Source organism: Carlito syrichta, unplaced genomic scaffold (genome assembly GCF_000164805.1).
Source record: "Carlito syrichta isolate Samal-C Ts95f unplaced genomic scaffold, Tarsius_syrichta-2.0.1 Scaffold123517, whole genome shotgun sequence".
NCBI lineage: Eukaryota > Metazoa > Chordata > Mammalia > Primates > Tarsiidae > Carlito > Carlito syrichta.
This window is the reverse complement of record NW_007067613.1, coordinates 85796-110063: the sequence shown is the minus strand read 5'-3', so window position 1 is coordinate 110063 and position 24268 is coordinate 85796. Positions and strand designations below refer to the sequence as shown.

At 42.7% G+C, this 24268-nt stretch overlaps 1 protein-coding gene across 2 annotated transcripts in view; it reads left to right on the top strand.

The window, feature by feature from the left end:
- TBC1D5 (TBC1 domain family member 5) overlaps positions 1-24268 on the top strand; it is a 317366-nt gene that overhangs the window by 218759 nt on the left and 74339 nt on the right. For both annotated transcript variants that reach the window (XM_021707719.1, XM_008048448.1), the window contains exon 14: positions 23475-23560. In XM_021707719.1, the coding sequence (XP_021563394.1) occupies positions 23475-23560 (86 nt within the window). The remainder of the gene's footprint in view (positions 1-23474; positions 23561-24268) is intronic.

The following is a 24268-nucleotide window of genomic DNA, read 5'->3' as shown; positions in this document are numbered from 1 at the left end:
CCAATTTTTTATGACTTTATGTTATAGAAAGATTGCCTGTGTTCCTCCTGTCTTCATCTTTCCCCCCAAAACTGGAGCATTTCTCTCAAAACTGCCACTTTGAGAATAATTTATTTTGGGGTTTATTCTGTTAGTGACATAAGACAAGCTGGCTTTTCTTTGTTTCTGAACTGTGTGACTAACATGTCATTCTTCTTTTTTATCACTAGATCACACCCAGTTGAATGCTTATTAAAGTTGATATTTAGGTATTATTGACTAATCAGGTATGTTTTTACATCCAGTCAGAAATACAGACTTCGGCGTAGATTGGCATTTGAAAAAACTTGCTTTACCTCTGAGTAAATGGGTGCTATAAAACAAAGATGTGTAAGAAGTAACGTAAAAATCTTCATTAAACCCATATTTGAAATTTATCCCATGGAACCAGACCCGTCAGTTTCCTCACCTAGCCTGTGGAGGGCGCTGATGGGCCCAGGGCTGGCTCTCCAGCAGTTCCAGCCCAGGGCCTGCCTGCTGCGTTCGTTGGGCAAGGCACTCTTTTCCCAAACCGCAGAACGAGGAAGCTGGTCCTTGGGATCCCTGGGCCCTTCGAATCTCTTTCTGCAAGATTCAACTGAGTCAACAGACCCAGTTTTTACAGCCTTCCGGGTGCAGAGTGCAAGAGTCGGTCCGTGGGATTAGGACACAGAACCCTGGAGATTAAAAGGCAAAACTCTAATTATGACAGCAGGCGAGAGGAGGTGAGAGCACTGCAGAAGGAACAGTCATTTTGGACTCAGATGATCAGAAAGCCTTCTTAGAGAAAGAGGCATTCCAACTGGGCTTTAGAGAATTTTTAGGACAAGGTTATTCCAGCTTGAGAAAACAGAAGCAGAGTTCCTGGGGGTTGCTGGAACAAGAGGCCGGACCGCACCTGGCCGTTGGTTCTCTATCCAGAGTCACTCAGTGACCCTCTTGGGGACCTAAAGAAGGACTAGGTCACCCTCTCATGTGTTTGCAAATGGTAATTATTAAAAGTCCATGAAATTATCTGCGTGTGGTGGCTGATACCTGTAATCCCAGCATTTGGGGAGGCGGAGGAGGGGAGAGCCCTTGAGTTTGAAGTTACAGTGAACTGTGATCACACCACTGTGCTTCAGTCCAGGTGACAGAGAGAGACCTTTTCTCTAAAAAAGTTTATGAAGTATGTAAGCTGTATAGCCCTAATCAGTTGATGTTGTTTTATTTAAATATGCACTTTGACTGCCATGTTGGGGGATACAAGTTTGCTTTTCCTTCTGCAGGGTCTTCTCTATCTCCCAGTAGCGACTGACCCCTCGGGTGATCCCTGAGGCCCCAGCTCCCTTGGCAGAGGCCAACACGGCTCTCTAGGGAGGTTTTGCTCCAGCATGTGAGGTGTGATGGCGGTCCTTGTATGCTCATGCTGACATTTTCCCAAGTGTCTCAGTATGATTCGGAAAGGTTCTGTTTTTCCTGATTTTGAAGAGGAACTTTGTGATGTCACTTTCAGATGTTTTCATCCATTTAGCCAGAATCTGCTAAGTCCCTACTGGGTATGTACCAACGGCATCTGGAGTCTCAGAAGTCTTGGTCGATGCATGGAAAGTAGGAGCAGGACTGTGGCAGGTGCAGGGAACTCCCACGTGGCTGGTTCCATGTCCTCTTGGATCCAGGCCTCTCAGGGAGACCGCCACAGCCACCCCACCTCCCCGCCCCACCCCGCAGTAGATCACTGACGGATTTATGTTATTTTCTACTTTCTGTCTTCTTCCTAGAATATACCTATAAGAAGACAGTGCTTTTGGTCTGTTCTCTTCCCTGATATTTCCCAGGTACCTACAAATACTGAGATAATGAGTGAATGAATGAACCCACGAACAGAGACGAACTGCCCCAACCAAGCCCTCGGTCTCTGCCAGAGGAGAAATTATATGTCCATTGCAGTTCAGTTCAGCAAGTGTTTATTGCCTCATTCATGCTGCTACTCGTGATATAATGAATTGGGGGACATGGTATGCTCTTCACTAAGCTTGCGTTCTCATGTGGCGGATCTGAAACTGTGGGATGCCAGAGAAGCACCCTGGGAAAGCACTCACAGACATGCTGCTGTCAACAGATCTGCAGTAGGACCCTGACCTGCGTATGTGTGCTCTTCCGAAACTGGGGAGCCTTGGACAGCACTCGAAGAAACAGACACTAGACGGAAAACAAAGTCACTGCACAGACCAAAAGCCAGACACCTGAGGGCAGAAACCTGGGCTCTCCTGGTCTCCAAAGTGGGTACGTGCTTGCACAGTGACCCGGCAGAGAGCCTCCAGAGGGGAGGGGTGCAAGAGGAACGCAGTGATACTTCCGTCTGTATTCATTTTTCTCCAAACAAATCTAAATAGTTTTACTATTTGATGTGCAGACTGACACTGGTTCCTTCCCAGTTCCCATGTGTCAGCCAGGCCTGTGTCCCCTCTGCCTTCTCCTAAGGAAAAAGGGACCTCCAGGTGCTGGGGACTGATGGCGGGCCCCCTCCTCCGCCTGCTCCTGCCACCTCGCGTCTGGGTGCTGCTGCACGGGGCCGTGTGGGCTGCATGACTTGAAATCCCCGCAAGATGTCAGGAGCATGAGCAGCTCTTGTGGGCTCACGAGATATCTCCTGCTAATGAACTTAAAAGAATTGCCAAGTATACTTTCTTCTTGAAAAAAATACATGCTCCAATTTGCTCACCTGTGTGGTGATGACAATATTTTGAAAATATAAACGCTTAGTTTGTTCCTTCAAGGTAATGGTGATATTTTAATAATGAAAGTAAGAGTTTTTTCAAAGAAATTCATGTTATGGAGAGAACATTTCCACACTGGAGATTTGGAAATGCTTCATTCATTTGTTATGCTCTTGCCAAAGATAATTTAAGTGCCCCTTATTAAAAACTCTCAAAGCACACCTACAAATATGGGATCAAAATTTCCAACTTGCTTATTAACCTTCCAGATGAAGAGAGAAAGTTGGATTAGAATTCATTTTTTAAAAGCAAGACGTGAAACACCTTTCCATTCTGTTTTAAGAAGAGCTAATTAACATGAAGGAATATAGAACTTTTATTAACCAGATTTAACGGAAACCTGGATGTCATTGGTTGGTTGTGAAACGTTTGCCATACTTCAGCAGGGGCATCAAGCAGCCTCTTCCTTCCATTCAGGTCTATGCCTGCCTCTACATGGGGCAGCTTTTCCAGGGTGTCATTCACAAAAACTGACCTCCCCAAGCATGTAGCAAAGATTTTCCAAAAGCAGAAAAGGGTACTTGCTCACATCGCTATTGTTAACAAACATTTTCTCAGGACGACCAACAAAATGCCATTATAATAAACTATTGTAGAAATCAATCTAAGTATAGCTTACTTCACCTCCGTCCCATTTAAAGATTCTGTTGTGCCCATATTTCCTAACGTTCAAAATAGATTAGTGCAAGTGACACATGCATATAATTTGTAAATCAATATACACATACCGAAGCTGCAAGTCATCCCGATTGTTTACAAGCAAAGGAATAATAAAAATACGTTGGGGTATCCCTGCTGCACCAGTGGCCCCCCCCCGAACACTGATGCAGGGGATTACGAAACCTCACTCAGATGAGAATCTGAGGCTGGCTCCCAGCACACACGTGGTTCTGTAGTCCCTCAGATGCCCCCGTCAGCAGGGCAGCTTGGGAAGATGCAGGACTTGACTCGTCCCTGCAGTGAGGGAATTCTCCCAGACTCCTTTCTCTTCTGGACTCTTGAGTTTCACTGAGAAGTATGCCTATCCCGTCCCAGTTTTCTGGCTGTGTTCTTATAACGTGGAGTCATGATGCACTTTTCTAGATGGTTCTGGTGTTTCAAAAATAAGTCCTTTAAAACATGTAGTTATAGGGAGATTATGTGTTTCAAAACTTCTTTATAACTGGTTAAGACTCCAGAGACCATGTAATTGTCCTCTTGATTCCTCCTGAGGTCTGATAAGGATGTAGTGAAATCCCCAAAGTCGTCCCGCGTTCAAGGGTAGAGCCAAGACCTGTGCCCTGGTGCCTGCTCCCAGTTGGGCCTCGTGTCTTCTTCCTTCCCTTGGCCTTGCTCTCCTTGTAGTCTGTCTCACACTCACCGCTCCTCTCACTCTGCAGTGACCTTGGGGGGGTTAATATGGTGCAGCGACCACTAACAATGCATTTCTACCTAATTACTCTTCCCACAACAGTGTTTGCTTCCGACTTCTTGTCTATTCATGATTGGACTGCTGAATTTGAAAACTGGTGTATTATTAATTAGTTGGCTACGTCTGGCCTCCAGGTTTCCAAAGAGTAACACCCAGTGAAATTGATGGAGAGACAAGCAGTAATAATTACTGTTCTATAAGGAAATTGACCTTTGAGATGTTCCTTGAACCTTGTGGTTACAGTGGCTGTCACCCACGTGGAAAATAATAAGACACAAGAAAACAAGCAGAAAATGGGAGGAAGCCATCACAAGAGCCAGTTAACATGACAATGTGAACTAGAGGGGACAGGAAGGAAGGGTGTACAAGTGATAGTCACACAGCTGAAAGATGGAAGTTACCTGGGGCAGCTTTTCGTCCTGAAATCAAAATCCGTCTGCCTCCTACAGTGATCACTGTGTCGCGTTGTTAACAGTGTATCAGTGAGGCTGACTGGCTGCTGTAGCAAATGGCGTCCTGTGTTTCCGTGGCTTCGTGTGGTAAATGCTTGGCTGTCACATGAGTGGCAGTCCATTGTCGTGGGGGTGGGGGTCACACCATTCTTAGAGCTTCTGCTGGCCGTGTCACCCTCCACTTCAGCCTTCCGATGCTGCCCTGCCCGTTGACATCCCAGCACATGAGGAAATACTTGGAGGTGCGTGCGGGGAGGGTGTGAAGGCCAGGCCCTCAGGTGGCAGCATCACCTTCACTCACCTTCCAGCAGTTGGAACTCGGTCCTGGGGCCACATCTAACCCCATGAGCCTTTGGAACAAGTCGCTGATCCGTGTGCCCATGAAGAAGAGGAAGCGGGGCTGGTGAGTAGCCGGCAGCTCTTAGAAGATGGACCATTCTGGTTGCTGATCCTCATAGGATCCATGGGAGGAAGCTCTGGGGAAATGCCAGTCATCGGTGGGGAGCGTGTGACCTTCATCGCATACCAGAGAAATCAGAATGTGTCAGCACTGTCAGAAGAAACAAGCCGTCGCTCAGAGGCAGATCCGACACTGTGCTCGCAAGGCCTCTGGAAAGCCTCTGCAGGGAGCCTGGCACAGCCACAGGCTGGATCCTCGTGTTCCTGTGATGACCCACTCACTCACCGCACAGCCGGCTGGGGTCTCGAGGCTTGTGTTCCTGTGTTCGAATCTTAGCCCCCAGGGTGGTGACATTAAGAGGTGGGGCCTTTGGGAGGTGGTTGGGGCAGGAGGGCTCTGCCCTGAACATACGGATGTGTGCCCTCGTGAAGACCAGAGAACTAACCCAGCCCTTCCACCCCATGAGGACATGGCAGGGAGGCACCATCTGTTAGCCCAGGAGTGGACCCTGACCAGACACCAGTCTGCCGGCACCTTTCTCTTGGACTCCCTCGCCCCCAGAACTGCGGAGACAAAATGTCTGCGGTGTAGCCATCCGGTTTATGGTACCTTGTTATAGCGTCCAAACAGACTAAGATACAGAGCTCCAGAGGAGGCCATGTCACTGCCAGACCACTTACATAAGGAAAGAACAAGTTATTTAACTCCATGTGACCAGCATGTGGTGGACCTATGTGGAAAACCCAACCAGAAGACAGATCTCTTTAGAGTACCTGCTGTCAGCCGGATGCGGGGGCAAGGCATATTCAGTGAAACCAGACTACAGGAGCCTGCTTCACGGTCCTGGAAAGCACACAGTCTGTCAACCACTAGCTCAGGCTGTGTCTCCCACTAGCTCTGCCCATATGAACCTCTTTGCCCATCTTTCTGTGCTGCTTTGTCCCTTTTGACTGACATCCTTCCCGTTAGACACGTATCAAACGTAGGAAGGATGCACTTAAGTCTTCTAACCCGGTTCTGCCTGGTTTCTTGTGGAAGGCTTTGTATATCTCTGCTCAGAGGCATGTGTTGTTTTACAGTGTGATTCTCTCATGGTTCTTGATACACATCAGATGGACTCCTAATCGTTAATAAAACTGATTTCTGAAAAGGCACTGGTAAATTATTTCTCATTCCCTTTTTAGGGATACTGACGCTTCCACACCTTTTTGCCGCATGGTAGCTGCAGTAAATCCAGGGCCTGTGATTATGTTTTTATCTGCATGCTGTCATCCTTAGCTTTGTTGACAGCCCCTTGAAGTTAATCCTGTGTAGTGCTGACTGAAAATGTGTTGAGGAGCTATGAATTGATGAGCTGAAAGCTCTGTTTCACAAAATTGTCAGCTCTAGGTCTGTCCATCATCATGTAGAAGTTGGGGCTGTTAGTGATTTGATTCTTTCTTTCTGGCCTTTGCATACGGTTCCTGTTGCAGTACAAGTGTCTTGCTCATCACTTCTTTCTTTTTTCTATAACAACAGAAATAAAAAATAGTGTGTCACATTTATCCTACTTAAAGCGAATGTTGTTATAGTGTGATGCCTGCATGGCTTGAGCTGTCTTTGGGAAACAGCCCCAAGTGGGAAATTTTGAAGAAGCAAGCAAATATAGGAATAGCTGGAGTTATTTTTGTAAAGCCAGTTACAGGTAAACCCTTTTCTTTCCAGCCTTGTCTTTCTAGCCAGTATCTGGAGAAATCCAGCCAGATTTTCTCATAAAGGTTCTAATTGAATGTATCTATTATATATTCCACTTACGAGAGGACTCGCTGACAAGAATGTCAGCTATTAATTTGAGATCAGCTACTTAATTTACTTAATTGATAACATCTTATTTGAGCACTCTTACTTGAACCTCCTTGCATTTGAGTTCTAGAGACTAACCAACTACATCAAAAACAGTATTTGGAATAGCAATGAATAAAAGCTAAAATGTTTCAGCATATATTTTGCACATATTTATTCAAAAGGAATTGACCTCTGATTAAAGAAAGGAGGAAAGATTTCATTATCACAGAGGTAGCACAGTTTAGTGCCCTAAAGTATTTTATCTGTGTGTTTATATGTATATGTATATTTTTAATCAAAATTAATATCATTTTTTATCAGCTGTTCCTTTGGGTGTGGGAAAACAAATAGTGGAATATAGATAGTAAGCATTCTGTTCCTTCTTCACCTCTTTTCTCTTGTTCCCTTCCTTCTTTCTTCCTTCTTTTGTTTCAAAATACAGCTTAATCATGAGCTTCTCAAAAACGGAAAGTATAGGCAGTAGCTTCAGGGAACATTTAAGAAAGCGTGTCAACAAGGCCTGGTGCGTAATTATCTGTAGGCCATGAACAGTGAGTTGTACTTCCCAGGAATCCACCTGTTGATCGAGCTGGTGGGAAAATGCACAGATGCGTGTGTGCAGAGGGTGGCGAGGTTGTAAGAAGGTTAGAGACTGAGCAGATTCTGAGGAGGTTGTGGGATTCCAAGTAGACATGTCCAGAAGGCAACTGGGAGGGAATATGTAGAACTCGAAGCAGGGTTAGACCAGAATTACGGACTTGGAGTCTGAGGATGAACGTTGGTTGGAGTGAAGGGCATGTCGGTGGTCTCCAGCAGTGATGTGGTGGGAGCGAGAAGTGGAAAGGCAGTACAGAGACAGCAAAGAAAGTGGCAAGGAGAGCCAAGAGACGGCGGGAGGCGGGGTCCCCCGGAGGAGGCTTGGCGACATGTCGGGGAGAGACCACCTGAGGCCAAAAGGCAAGCACTCGTTGACAGTTGTTGACGTGTTTAGGGTGCACACTGAAGGGGAAGCAGAGTGCTCTTTCAGCCTGAAACAGTGACATAAAAAATTAAAGACGAGCAGAACGGTTGTGAGGGCAAGAAGGAGGAAGGGAGACGTGAGCACACAATGGACCCAATGAGGACTGTGTGGACTTGGTGCAAACAAGTCAGCAGCAGAGTGTTGTTGATAACCGAGAGACGATTATTTCAAATGCACAGATAATTTAGCATTTCCCTGGCTAGAGTAATATGTTCAGTTTCTCATTCTTAATTTTGAAAGGTGTGGAAAATTACAAAGAATTATTAAAGACATATAAACTGGTTATTGAAAGTAAAAAGGTAAAGCTTGGGAAAAGCGATCAAGTTTGTGTATGTGGAACTGAGATTATTTATTCCAAAAAGAAAGCTGACAACTGACAATACTCTTCATGCTTTCCTGAATCTTCTGCAAGTGAGAACAGCAACTGGTGTATGTAGCCGGAAAACCCTCAGAGGCTGAATGGGATCCGTTCCTGGCTCCTCGTTTACCATCTCTCATGACTTTGGCCAAACAACTCACCCTTCCAACCTGTTTCTTCACCTATAAAATGATGCTGGGTTTTTGTGGCAATGTTGACTGTGAGGTCATGCGTGCTTTTAAGGGACGGGTGTGGTCTTGCACCTCTTGGGTACCAGGGAGTGATGGCTGATGCTGTATGTGCTTTCTCAAAGAGGAATAAGCAACATAAAATGCTCTTGACCTCATTTATAACATGTATGAGTTGTGGCTTCTTTCTTTTAAATTTCTATTTATTGATGGTTCACAAATGAGCAGATTCTACCTTAAACTTCTTAATTTTTAAAGCTTCCAGTTACATAAAACAACTTCTAAATAATTTATTGGCACATTATATTCTCGTTTGTTGATTTTTTAAAAAAATTTCTATCTATTGCTTCTTATATATTTTATATATGGATAAAGCCTGCAGGTTCTAGACATCATTAATCATTAACTAGCACAGTCTAGAAAGAGTCACCTTGGATACCTAATGAGCACTCTAGGAAGGACAACACAGTGGGCTCCTTCCTCACTCGAGCTGATCTCAAGGAGGCTGTTGGGTGTCATTTCCTCACTCAGCTGTACCTCTCCTCTCCCGGCCTGCCCCGCGACACACGTGTGGTCACTGCCTGTTCTTCCTTCAGGTCTCCATTTCATTGTGACTTCCGGGAAATCTTTCCTAATCTTCTTTTTGAGAAAAAAATCTCCCTATTTCCTATTATAATGTCATGTACCTCTTTGTTTAAGCATTCATCCTAGACACAGTCATCCTGGGCACAGTCTTACTTTGCTGCAATCTGCATCTCCTGCTCTAGTGCAAGCTTCTTAAGGGCAGGGTCTTCACTTTCATTGCCATCGTAGGCCTGGTGCCTAGCACAGTGCCTGACCTGTCGGAAGTACTTGGCTGGAAGGACCCGTGGACGAACGGTCACGTGAATGGGTGGAGACAGAGGATGCTTCTTTTCCCAGCATCTTCACCCCGGCCCTGGCTTCTTTTCCCTCTGTCTGGGTTGCCCTTGCTAGCCCTGTCCTGCTGGCAGTTTTATAACCTTCCTTCTCTTTCAGCTTAAAGAACACACAGCTTCTCACAGTGTCCTGGCAATATTCCTTTGAAGACCCAGACAAACAAAAACAATACCACCCCCCCCCAAAAAAAGGCTAACTGCTGCCTTCGAGAGTTCAACTCAGTTAAGAAAAGCATATGTATTATGCTCTGCAAAACAGAGTAGAATCCCACACCCATTCAACTTCCTGCTCCGTAGTGAGATGACTCAGCAGATGGCACAGTCAGTTGTCCTGGCTGAGCCCCATGATAGAATCAGCTGCTTGTGTGACTGCCCTGTGGACTTCTCTCCTTTTTTGTTCTCTGGGCTGTGATCATGAGAATACACAACCGATGCAGTGAGTTGGGTTCTGTTCATCCAGAGACATCTGAGACTGGGGCGAGATAGTGATCATCACCCGTCAGCCTCTTCAGAGTGAATTCCAAGAAGGGAGAACGGCAGTGTTTTGCAGATCTTTGACTGCAGCCTTCTCACACGACGAAAGGCCTGTGTGTCATTTGAGACATGCCTTCTCTCTGAGCCTGCTGCTGGTCACACATGCCTGCAGGTCAGGCAACTGACCTCTGCAGGTGTTTGTTTAAACACAAGCCCAGCTCTTACAAGTTCCTTGGGTATCTAGTTCACAGACTCATTGAGCACATGCTATGTGCCAGCTACTATGCTAGAGACAGACTATGGATAGTGATCTGGACAGGGGCTCAGCCCTTAGGAACTTAGACTGTGTGGAAGGCAGACTTGTGCATGCAAGTGGGGTTGAAATACATGCAGAAATAATTTAAGATGAGCATGCTGTGAGAAGAGGAAGTAGAGTAAAGTAGAAATCCACAGGCTTCTTGTAGGAGGTGGTATCTGAACTAAGTGGGAAGGACTTCAGTAAGCACAGACTAGTGAGTGGACCACTCTAATCAAAAAGCAGCTTACCTGAAGCCTGCAGTCAAGCCAGTGTTCTTGGATGACTGTGGGTGAAATGGAGCATGATGGGCAGTGACGTGAGAGGCATTTAAAGGCCGGGATCACAGACATCCTCCAATGCCTTGCTAAGAAATTGGAACATGACTGGACTGCCATTGAAACCTGTTTGAGAACTCAGGAGGGAGGTGAAAACGTCAGGCCGAAACTTCTGAATGGAGATTCTAGTGGCCATCTGTGTCTGAGTCAGAGAGGAGTGAGAGTAGAGACTTGTGACGGCCAAGGCAAAAACAAGGACAGATCTCAGCTGCAACTGCTGCAGTGTGGCCTTGCCACAGGAGTCTTGGAGGAGGCAGATCCCAGCACTTACCCAGCCCCAGAGTTCCCAAGTCCTGGATCTGGGATTCTGTCCAGGGGCAGATACCAGAGATGGAGGTTTGAGTTTTTTCAGTGAGTGGGTAGTGGAGAGATAGAAGAAGAATTGGACTAGAATGATTAAGATTGAGGGTGTATTTAGAAGGTCACAAAGAGTTGCTGTGAGATCTGAGTGTGTGTGCGTGCATGTATTAAACCAAGCATTGGTGCCACTTAAAGCTTCTAGGTGACCTTCGGGGTATATTATCTGAACTCCCAGATCATCCAGGCCTGTGTGGAAAGAGCCAGTCTTACAAGAGGTCAAAAATGTTGACGAAGCAAAGCGTTAGTTGTTTGGCAAACTTCTAGGGAAAGAGTAGCAAGGGGGCCAGAGTCATGACGTGTTCTGCGTGTGTCGTGTGATCAGTGCTAAAGCCAAGCTGAGGAGAGCACGGAGTACTTTTTGTCTTTTCTTTTCAGTAACGTTAAAAGGCTAAGCTTTATTTTTAATTAACGCAGGGAAATGTAAAGAAGATACGAATATGCTTCCTGCCCACACACCTGTCTGGAGGTCACCACCATGGCAGGTGAGGACAGGAGAGATGCGGCCCTTGATTAGGAGATGACAGTAGTGTAGCAAGACAGAATTCCAAAGCAGACACCTCCGTCCTGCCCCCTCCCAGCTGTCCTTTCCTTTCTTCAGGAAAAAGTGTGTGTGTGTATGTGTGTGTGTGTGTGTTCACGTACACACAACACACGCACATGCTTTCCAGCACATACCATATTTCTTGTTTTTAGAACTTGACTGAGATAATTCATACATTTAAAGCCTACAATTCATTGGGTTTCAGTATATTCACAGAGCGTACAACCATCATCATCACCTAACCTCAGAGCGTGCTCATCATCCCAGAAGGAAGTCCCCATCATCAGCCACTCCCGCGTCGCTCCAGCCACCTCGAGTTCCCGCTCCCAGGCCTCCATCTGCCTCCCTCCCCCCCCCAGGGAGCCACTAGTCTAATCTCTGTCTCCCTAGGTTTGCCCACTCTGGGCATTATGAGTAAATGGGATCACGCAGTGTGATATTCTGAGGCTGGCTTCTTTAACTTAGCGCAGTGCTTCTGGGGTTCATCCACGGTGCAGCACGGCTCAGTACGTAGCTCAGTTTTATTGCCCACGTCTTCCCTTGCGGATAAGCCACATCTTGCTTATCCACTCATCAGCTGATGGACATTTGCGGACTATGCTGCTGTGAACGTTTCCTGTGCAGATTTTTGTGTGGGCATGTATTGCGCTCTTCTTGGGCATATGCCTAGGAGTGGAATTGCTGGGTCACGTGGTACTCAACATTTAACATCTTGAGGAACTGCCAAACTGTTTTCTGTTTGTTTTGTTTTTTTTTTGAGTTGGAGTCCACTGTCGCCCAGAGTGCAGTGAAGTGGCCGCTCCCGGCCACCGCAGCCTCGACCTGCTGGGCTCTGATGATCCTTCCATCTCAGCCTTCCAGGTAGCTGGAACTTCAGGTGCACGCTACCACGCCCAGCTAATTTTTTTGATTTATTATAGAGATGAGGTCTCGCTGCCCAGGCGGGTCTCAAACCCGCGGGCTCAGGCAATCCACTCACCTCAGCCTCCCAGAGGCGCGGAATGACAGGCTGAGCCACCGAGCCGGCTCCAAACTGTTTTCTAAAGCGGGTGTATCATGTTACATTTCTACCAGCATCACGTGAGGATTACAGCTTCTCCCTCCTTGCCAACACTGGTTGCATCTGGCTTTCTGTTGATGGCCATTCTAATGGATATGAAATGGTATCTCATTGTAGGTTTGCTTTGCATTTCCTTAATGATCAGTTATGGTGAACATCCTTTTATGTTCTTACTGGCTTTTTGTATATCTTCTTTGGAGAAATGCCTCTTCAGATTCTTGGCCCATTTTTAAGGGGGTTTTCTTTTTATTATTGGGTTGCAAGAGTTCTATATGTTCAGGATATGAGACTTTTATCGGGCACATGATTTGCAGGTATTTTCTCTCATCTGTGTGTTGTCTTTTCACGTTCTTAATGGCGTCCTTTGAAGCACAAATGTTTTTAATTTTAATGAAATTCAACTTATCAGTCTTCTCTTTAATTACTTGTGCTTTTGGTGTCATAGCTAAGAAGTCGTTGCCTAACCCAGAGTCACAAAGATTTGTTCTTGTTTTTTTCCTAAGACTTCAAAGTTTTGAATCTTACATTGACGTCTGTGATTCACTTTGAGTGAGTTTTTGCACAGGGTGTGAGGTAGAGGTCCAGATTCATTCTTTTGCATGTGCACATCCAGTTGTGTCTGTCTGCTGTCTGAAAGACTGTGTTCTTTTCTCCTATTGAATTATCTTGCCTCTTTCTCAAAACCAATTAACATAAACATGAGGGTTTGTTTCTGCGCTCTCAGTTCTGTTCCACTGATCTATATGTCTGTCCTTTTGTTAATACCACACTTTCTTGATTCCTGAAGCTTCTTAGTAAGTTTCAAAATTAGGAAATAAGGGTCCCTAAACTCTGTTTACCTTATTCAAGATTATTTTAGCTATTCTGAGTTGCTTGCAGTTCCATTGACTTTTAGGATTAGCTTTTCAGTAAAAACGTGTTTTTAGAGGTAGCTGAACTTCCTTGATCTACCAGAAATATTTACACAAAGCGATGATACTTCGTGTGTTGTTCTATGCATTGCTTTTTTTCCCTTCTGCTTGACAAGCCATCACTCGTAAGGGTATTTTAGACAAGTGCCCACCAGAAAATGAGCTCTGCCACCACGCAGATCCAAGAGCACGGACTCCTGGAAGAGGAGCACTGCCAAGGATACGTCCCCTGGCCAGTGAAGCTCACTCGCTAAATCACTGTCAGCTATGCCGTCCTGTTCTCCTTTTCAGAGTTCCAACGAGGGGTATTTTAGATCCCAGTGGCCCAATTCAGTGTCTCAGAAAAAAGACCACCTGAAAGAGAGTTTTAGGACCAAGAAAGTTCAGCCACCTTTAGATGCAAGTGGCCGGGGCACAGCTCCCCCGAAGAAGAGGCCTGTGTGAACCACTCCGTGATGGTGGCAGGGCCACAGCAATGAAGGCCCTCGGGCTTAGCAGGAAGAGCGGGCGTCTGGAAACATCTTCCTTCCTCCCCCAGACCCCTCTTGTCTCCCTCTCATTCATTCAGCTGAGGCACTGGATGCACCCAGGGCAAAACTGGGGCGTATAAACATGCCCCACTCCCAAATGCTGTTCCTATACAGACGGGCTGGCATACAGCTGGTGTCACAGCTGTAACAGTTAGCGAAATATCAAGGGACCTCAGTATAGGTAGGTAAAGAAACTCAGCATCAGAGGGGCTGATTCCGGGCACAGCCAGGGCTCTCCAGGCGTCTCCTCCTGGCTCCCACTCAGCCTAATGGTAGTTGCCTGGCTAAACCCTGTGCCACCCCTGCACATGTTCAAACAGTAGTGAAAGGGTTAATAAGCCGGTCCTGTGGTGTTCAGAAGACTGCACCTCCTGGAGAGGAAAGCTATCATCCACCACCACCTTTCACGCCTCTGAGAAGACTGCAGGTCCCCAGATGCTGTGGATGGAATTCAGCGGGTCTGAGGTCCTAGATGGGAAAAATATCCATCTTTATTTTCATTAAGCCCTTACTGAAGTGTGTTTTTTCTTCAAATAGGGTAAAGGCAACAAACCACAATATTACTAGTATTACCTGAAACAGATCACTAGTAGCGCACACAGATATTTCGTGTCACGTTGCGATTCAGGAAGATGTCTTGAAATGCCATGCACACCCATCATCACTGCTGCAAAATGATGGTGATGATTAGACAAGCCACTGTATCTTGTTATTTAACACACTAATATAAAAGCACATATCACCATTACTGATTTGTTCTATATTTTGATTATAATTGGTTTCCTTTATAACCCTATATTAATTGTCTGAATTTTTTTTAAAAACGTTATTCTGAAAAGGAGACCAAAGTCCTTGCCAGAAAGCAGAGCAGTCCATGGCACCAAAAAGTGGAGCAGCAGTAGCCTAGATATTATGTGAGCAGCTGCAATTGGCATGCCAGCCGTTATCCCTAAATACTTAAGGGGCCTTTGGCATTAAGGCTGAGCCATATCAAAGGTTATTGGTTAAAAAGAAAAATTTTGCAATGCTACTATGTAGAGAAACTTACATCAGAGATCAGTGTTCTTTTTCATAATGACATGTGAAATATAGAATAAAATAGTCATGGAAGTCAAAAGTCCATCTGCATGGACTCTTCTCAGCCGTCTTCTGTGTTCCAACTTGACACACTTCCTTATGCAAAGAGTGGGCTCACTCAGGAAAATATAACTCTGATCTATGTGTTATTTATGTTGGTATTCTGATTTTTGCCTTCACATAGAAACTTCAAAGGTTAGTACTGGTGCTCCATTGTTTACTAAAAAGCATCACAAAAAATACAGTGCAAGCAAATGACCTTAGTAAGAGAGGATTTTCATAATAAATGGATCTTTAACTCCCAGATGTTTTATCACTGAAATTGCCCCTACAGTTGCATGAAGAGTGTGGCTGCACAAGGCTTCCTTTCACTAGGCAACCTCACTGTGCCGGACCAGAGCTCGGTTGCCTTGGCAATCACAAAAGCAGGCAATGAAGGGGAGAGGTGGGGAAGAGATAGTGGGGGAAATTTCTCAAACGAGTTCTCAGTGCCAAAGGGTCACAGACGCATTCTCGGGGGTCCTAAAACCATTTTTAAGTTGCTTCTATTTTAATGGTAATTTGACTACACTCCTCTAAAATTTCTAAAATTGAAAATGTGCAATGACAGTTTTTATATCAAAGACTTTACATCTGTTTTTCAAACTGGGATATTTAGGAATTTTATCACGTTTTTCCATTTTTTCTTTAAATAATGAAGATCGGGAACCACTCTTAGGAACAGACAAACTGATTTCCAGACTTCTTTAAACCATGATGTATGTGTCCCCAGACCCTCACCGGCATTGAAGGAAGAAGGTGATAAGTTCAGTGCTACTGGAAGGAGCTAGCCAGCTAGCTAAGAAGAATATTTGGAGTATTAGTAACAAAGAAAATTTGTAGACCCAAATTCCTACTTTCCATATATATAAATAGCAGATTGGGGGTGGGGGCATGTTACTCTGGCATCTTCCTGCATGCTAAATTCTAAAATGTAAATATATCAGAAAAAGAAAAAACCCGTCTCTTTTGGTGTCTATTTATTGTGTGAAGTTGAAGTCGAGCATAACGCACAGGTGGTTTAAAATGCTTCTCTGCCATCTGAGATCTCGGCTTGCCAGGGTATGGATGGGGATGTCACTTCAGGGAATTGGGCTTATTCAGTATGTAAAATGAGACTGGCAGGGCTTCAGAGGTTTCGTCTGTGTCTTCACCCAATTAACGATGGTTTTGCTTCCTTTTTTTAAAAAACTTTTTCTCCTAAATTTTCTTTTTTTAAGTTTTAATCTCCAGATACTCAACAATTGCACCAAAATTCTTAATGCCTAGCATTCATAATATAGATTTCCCATCAAAACATTAGCATGTAAACCAGAGGTCATTTTAATTTTGGCACTGAAAAATGATGTTCTAGTTTACAACCAGGTTACAAATATTTATTTTTTTATGAAGATCTGCATTAACTTGGTGAATGCATCGTATTCACACATTTTGGAATTTTTAATTTTTGTTAAGCTAAATTTTAGTTTTCAAATTCGTCATTTTGTGAATTTCTTTTCTACCAGGTATTTGGAATTAACTCATGGTGTGGTTGTTAAAAAAAAAAAAAAAAAGTGGGAAAGGTGCAGCTCAACAGACTGTTGTGCAGAAGTGCATAGATTAAATGAGGATTGCCCTCAGTCACAAGTGAAAAAGAAAGAAAACCAACTCTTGGATAAATGAAGAAAAGGAAATAAGATACAAAGTCTAGGTCTGACAGCAATATTCACACAATACCATTTATTATTGATATGTGTGTGCACATGTGTGTTTTAAAGAGAAGAATTCTGTGAGCTTGTAGGGATGTGATGTCTGCTTTTTTGATTCACTGTGTTACTGTATCCATATTTAATGAAAAAGGGCAGTATGTGGCAATAAGAGACAGAAATGGCAAGACCTTTGTGAACCCTCTAGCAATCAGTGAATATCAGATCACAAATTTCTCCAGCTTTAATTACAGGCAAAAGAAAAGACAAAATTAGCATTTTAATATAGAAATATCTTAGGCTTTAGGAGAATTATGATAAATCTAATGTTGCCTAGTGAACTAAAGAGGGAATATTACAACAAACTGTCTCCTTAGGAATATTTGTTTAAATAAAGGCAACAATACGTCATCCTTATCTTTTTTGGATAATTATCACTATTTCAGGCTGTTCTTTGTTCCAGGTTTAAAATACCTTTAGGTTTTTTTTTTTTTTTAAGTAATTGGCAGTGTTTGTTTCCTATAAAACTACAAGAAGAAAAAAAACCCTGTTTGCTTGGCACCGACAAGATAATTATTTTCGGGAGAGCTGTGCTCTGCAGCCCCAGTTCACTCGTGCCATGGCATCTCTGCACTTGGACGCGTTTAGGTGATCTCATCCCAGTTACAGCATATTAAACCAACTCCTCTTCCATGGCTGAGGGTTGCCCACCTGTCTCCCCTAAAACACCTGCAGCATATGTTTGCATAACCCTGCAATGCTTTGTCTTTGGGGTCCTGAGAAATTCCCCCAGAGCTTTTTGCTTATAAACAGCTGAGCAATTCGTTTTTCTAATGACGGTTACTTTTCCCCCAGCATTGAGGCAATAACATATTCACTAAAATAAGGGTCTCATTTTTCATCCAAGACAAACGTTCGACAAATTTTTGCAGTGCTCCTTCTCCTTCCGAGCCTTATTTTTTCCCTTTTTAAATCTGGCATGCTATAAAAATTAAGGGTTGGTTACAGGATATTGGGGGGGGAAACGAAGTAATTCATTTGTCAAATATTTTTTTCTTCATGCCAAACATACATTATCCTGTAAATGTAAATATTTTTTCTATTAAACAAGTTCCATAAGAACTTTGTCAGTTTAAAGTAAAAATTATAGCCAGTAAGCTATATAAATGATAATAATTTGGGCCTATTGCAGGAAATCACTTTATTATAATCTCACAATCGAACAAGCAAATACTACATTAATATCATAGTACGATTTTATACTGCTTTTAAAATTTATAAAAGTATGTGCTCCTGTTCTGAGAAAGATAACCTTTCTTTCCACATATGAGATACACTGTACATGATATGTTTTCTTTTTTCATTTGTTTGGGCTTTAAGTGTCCTCACCACCCCTACCTGATAAGCGACATTTTTTCTAAACATGTGTTTTTGCTTCAACAAATGGCAAAATTGATCCTAAATTTGTGTGTGACCATGAGAAGTGTGCAACGTCATTTTGTCTACCTGTTTGCTCTCTGGATTTTATTCTGTCGAACTATCGTGTCTGCCTCAGACTCGAGGTCTGTTTGTCAGAGCTCATGGCAGCCAAAGGTCGTTGCCTCTTCCGTTTCATCGAGGCCTTCCCGAGTGCCTGGCACTGTGCTGGGGACTTCATTTTCCTCGTGCCATTTAGCCCTTCCCACAGATTTGCAGATAAAGAAGCTAGAGGCGGGAGTGTCACTGCAGTGGCGGAAGCGAGGAGCTGGCACAACCCTCGCTGACCCTGGTGCCCTGCCTGGCCGTCGAGAGCAGATGAGGGCCGTCACACTTGCCTGGTGCTCTTTCTGCTTTCGACTTACAGCTCTGCCTTGACATGGATTCCTCCTGGTGTCCGGAGAAGCAGGGCAGGTGTCACTGGAATTGCTGTTTTCTGGCTCTTTTCAGTTCTGCATGTATTTGTAAATAGCCAGTCCTTTGAAGGATGCTGTGCTTTTCCAAGCAAGATGAGTATCTCAATTCTTTTCTTCCTGAGGGTCTCTATTTGAGGAAATCACATCATCCAGGGAGGGTCGGGAGCTAGAGGATCGTTCTAGAAAATAGCATTTGTGATCAGCTTTGTTGAGTAAGTTTGATTTCACCAGGCCCAGAATAAAGAAAGTCGCCATGGACTTGACTGTCTTACAGTTATTTGTATTTGTTGCAGCATCTCATGATTAGTTATACTTAGTGTGAATTAATGTTTAACTATTACTGTAGTACCATAACACAGTGAGCTTGAGCTTAACGTGTTGAAATGCCTCCATAGGTGAAAGAGGTAGCAAGGGGGAGGGCTGGATACTGGTCTACCGAGTGTGGCCAGCGGGACTTGTTCCCTCCAGAATCGCATTTGCCCTGAGCTACACTAAGGAGTAGGCTACTATCATGTGATACAGGTCTCCAGAGCAAAGAAGGTGACCTGTAACTGAGAGACGCGATTTCAGTTGTATCTTTTGCTGTTAGTTTTGCCGATTGATCATGCTAGTCACAAAAGCACTTTTGGAAAGACAAGCACAGCTTGTTGAGTTGGGATTTGGTTTTCCATACGGCCCCCTCCAGGACAAGTGTTCCCACCACTTGCCATTCTGCTCCTGTAGGTCACTTTGTCCACATGACTTTATGATGCCTTCCCGAAATCCAGCCTGTTTGTGCCAAGGGAGCGGGGGCATTTTCAGCATCTTCTTACAATGCTATAAAATAAATTGCTGAAGAGAAAACTTTAAATAACACCCCAACAACTTTAACAGAAAAGAGTTGAGTGATACTTGGTAAGTTAACCAGCTGAGATCTTGTAAAACGTTTATTGCAAGCTTGTCCTGGTTGGTCTGGAAAGGGCATGGTAAACCCAGGATGGACAGAACTTATTATCTCTGCACCTTTGTGAATAGCTATCTAGACTTCCCAGGGCACGGAGTATAGCTGGTACCCTTCTGTACACAGGCCAGTGTGAGTTCAGGTAGGAATTCCACTTCGTTATCTTTCCTCCAAAGGAAAATTTTCCAAAACAAAAACTTTAAAAAAAAAAGAAGATACATTGATTTGGAAAAACTCAAAATAGCTCATAATGCATGATGACACTTGAGTCAAGGATGAGTTGCATCTATGACAGTGGTCCCATCAGATGATAGTAACATGTTTTTGCTATAACTTTTCTCTGTTTAAATACGTTTAGATGCACAAGTACCATTGTGTTACAGTTGCCTACAGTATGCACTACAGTAACATGCTGTACAGTGTATAGCCTAGGAGCAATTGGTTCTACCATGCAGCCTAGCCTAAACCTTTATAAAAATACAACAGTTCTGATTTCTAATCTTTAAAGATCTGGAATTTCCTCTAAAATTGAAGAGCTTCTAGAATGCTAAATATGTAAAACTCTGTATGTGAGGAAGACCAGACCTCAGGGCAACAGTAACTTTTGCAGAACATGTTATGTCAAGACTTTAATGTTATGTCTTCTCTTGCATCAGAACATTGAATAACTGCAGTCACGTGTTGCTCGATGAAGGGGACATGTTCTGGGAAATGCATCCTTAGATGACTTCACTGTGGTGTGAACACCGCAGAGGGACTCGCACCACCAAGATGGTCTAGGTGACTAGATATCGGAACCATTGTCGTTTTATAAAGTTTTATTTGGAAAAAACTTTAAAATAAGAAGAGCAATTATCTCTTTACTTTTTAAATGTTTCGGTTGCATAAAGTTAGAATTCTGCTTGCTTAATCTGTTCCCCTAAGGAAACCATTGACACTATTTTGGTATATAGTCCATCCATTTTTAATTATATATACATTTATAAATACGTTTTTCACAATTACTTGAACCTCTTTAGTTTTCATTTGTTTTTCGTTTGTGTGAGAAGGTATCCCAGAATCTCTAAACTTTTAAAAACATTATTCAAAAGAGAAAAAATTAACTTAAATTGAAAGAGAAGAATTACAGGGAAACTGAAGAGCTGTCAGTTCTGAATCTTAATGTATAAAAGTGATTGTACCCTTTTTATTGCTTAGGTCTGTGTATTGCCACACGGTGTATTATAGCCACATGGTGGTTTACAGCTGTCACACATTTAGTTTTGTGCTGTCAGTGTGGTAGCCACGAGCCACGTGTGGCTGTTCAGCACCTGAAGCGTGGCTAGTCCACAATGGATGTGTTGTAAGCCTAAAAGAGACTGGATTTCAGACTTTGTACAAAAGAAAGAATGTGAAGTGTCTCATTAATAATTTTAAATATTTATTACATTAAAACAAGAATTTGAATATACTAAATTAAATAAAATGTTACATATACTTTCACTTACTTCTTTTCCTTTTTAAAATTTGGCTTGTAGACAATTTTAAATGACAGTTGAAGTCGGCATGGTTACCCACATTTTGTTTCTGTTGGACGGTATTGGCCTAGACTGACTATGTCTCTGCAGATTTATGTTTTGGAAACAGCACCATCTTTTCAAAAGAAATCCCTATTACATAACTGTTCACTATAACCTCTGATTCTGTTTCCTTAACATTTCAAATGCTATTTCTCAACATCATCCTTGGACTTTTTGTTTCCAGCACCGGGCACTTTTAAGGACCTCTCCCTTTGATACCAGTAATCTCCTGGGCATTCAGACAGGCCTCAGTGAAAGCAACACTTGAGCCTCATTCACATGTTCAAGTTAGATCATTATTCCTAATAATGGCTGTTAAGTGCTAAGATGGATCAGCACTTTGTGTCTTGAATTGCTTGTCATTTCTTTATAAGGATGTTTCAAGAAATTGCTCTGTTCAATCCTGTCTTTCATTATTTTCTAGCAAAAAGTAACATAATCCTTTATTAGTTTATTGGAAGTCAGAAGGGAAAAAAAGGCTTTTATACTGTATCAACGAAAACAAAGTATATTTCCAGGTACTAAGAATAAAGAGCAAAATTAGTCATGAGTGATAGTCCTGTGAAAGTTATTTTTTTAAAAGATATCCTGAGTGCCCTGTCAATCTGACAGTGACTTTAACCTCTGTTTTATTTTCCCATTATACTTGAGTTCAGGTTGTCATCAGCCACCATGAGGAAACCTACGTAGTTCTTAGAGAGAGAAAAGTTGCACTGTTAGACTTAATAGTATGGTCGTCATGGAAGCATCAGTTATCTTCATCAAGGCAATTCAGATCTGATTATTGTAGAACTGTGTTGAATACCAAACCAGAGGAGAAGTAGCTAGAGCTAAATCAAGGGATTGTCATTTTTGTCAGATGATTAGGGCTGGCTTGGAAGAGATATGAAAGGGTTGAGCTGTGTAAATACTCTCTTTTCAGTAGAAAAAGAAAAAGGTCCATCATGGCCATTAAGATGCAGCTTGTTAGCTTGATGAATTTCAAACTATTTAACCTTAGCAATTACATCCCCTACTCCCCCCGCCACCCGTTCCTACACGCAAGTGTATCAGGGCCTTGGAATTGTGTCTCCAAGGATTGATATCCAAGCATATTGGTAATTTTGCATTAAGATAGCATGCAGCCTTTCTGTGTCTAGATATGTCTCTCAAAGGATAGTATCTGCCCTGGTTCAGAGACCTTCTTATTAACTTGAATCGTATGGAAAATATATATAATTTAACATTTTAGAGATGAGAGTATTCAATTAGGTTTTGCTGTAAATATGTTATGTTTTAGCCGGGCTCAGTGGCTCAGCCTGTAATCTCGCACCTTGGGAGGCTGAGGTGAGTGGATTGCCTGAGCCCGTGGGTTCGCGACCCACCTGGGCAACTTGGCGAGACCTCATCTCTACAATAAATCAAAAAATTAGCCGGGCATGGTAGCGTGCGCCTGTAATTCCGGCTACTAGGAAGGCTGAGGTGGAAGGATCGCCAGAGCCCAGCAGGTCGAGGCTGTGGTGGCCGGGAGCGGCCACTGCACTCCAGTCTGGGCGACAGAGTGAAACTCCAACTCAAAAAAAAAAAGTTAGGTTTTTATATTGAAGAAGTATATATAGGTTCAATTTTTACATGCCTATGAGGGACTTGATACATTTAAGTAATAGAGACATTTAAATAAATAGCAACACATGTAAATGGCACACTGGACCTAGTGATTCAAAGACATTTTTGCAGTGTTTGTAAATAATATTAAATCCCAGAAAGAGCAGTTATTGCTGCTTGTATCCAAGTGTGCATTGGTCAGTTTGCTTTTGTATTGTGATGGTTTTCCTGGTAATATTTCCACTACCTAGCATATTTTGATCACTTATTAAACTCATAAATAAGGATAGATGACATAGACATTGCTAACTTTAAAAGCATTGCTGAATTTTGAAATCACTCATTCATCTTCGGAAAAGAGGGACTCTGTGTGCCATCTAGTGGACATCTCCAGAATTCTGATCATGAGAAACTAACCGATGCTCTCCTCTTCCTCCAAGCTGCAGGTGTCTTGACCGTGTGTCTCTGAGCCCTTTGGCATAGTTCATGCTTGGGTAACGTCTCGTGGTGTTTCTCAGTGCTGTGCTACTTTTATCTCATTACATTTTGGAAAGTTATGTTTGAGAGCTACATTTTGAAGTCATCAAAATAAGTCTAATGACAGAAATAAGTTTATGTGAACTGTGAGACAGGTAAATGTAAAATATGTTTTTAAAATTCTAATGTTTAATCAGTGCTAAGGGAGAACTTAATAAAAGAAAACCCAGGCACAATAATTATTAAACTTTGTTATTGTATACGTTCTTTCCTGAAGGAATGTGAAAATAATTATTTCTGTCCTTTTATATGTTAATGTATAGTTTAAATAGATAGATGCATTTTGATTTTTTTTTTTCTTTAGAGAAACCCAAGACCAGTGACTTACCAGTTCCATCCAAATTTAGATTATTACAAAGCACGAGGAGCAGATCTCATGAATAAAAGCCGGTAAGTCCTCTTTCTTTGATGATCGTTGTAGATCTCAAAGGTGATCTCACAGGTCATAAGGAAATTTTGCACATTGATGAAAATGATTTTCCACATTTTAGCATATCAGTGACTAATGTACATAATGAAACTTTGTTAAGCCAATTACGCAAGTAGTTTTTAAAGGCATAAGAAAATGGTCTACACTGATGTTCGTGTAAGAGGAAACATTAAATAAGTATAGGAGTTTTTGTGATAGTTTGAAGATAGGCATCTTTATTTTTCTAACACTAATAAACCTGAACAAATTGTGCCTACTTGTATAATCTCTTTCTAGATTTTTGCTTTTGATTGAAAAGAAGCAGTTCTATAACATATTTTTAAATTATTTCTGTAACAAAATTAAAATTGTGTTTCCCAACTGTCTTTAGAACTACACAATAAGCTCATAAATGCATCTTGTGTGTGCATTTGTGATTGCATACATAGAAATTTTAAGGGTCACTGTAGGAATAAAAAAACATTAAAATTCTACTTTTTAAAGAAATTAACATTGGCATAAAGGGTTGATGAACAGTTTTGTTCTTTCATAATAGTATATTCAGATGTCTCAAGAGTTAACTTGTCAAATCAGAACCACTTCAAATTAGAATGTAATTTCAAAGTTTCCTCTGGAAGACTAAAATGTTAGTAATGATAAATACTGCCAAGTTGTCCGAACTTTCTTCC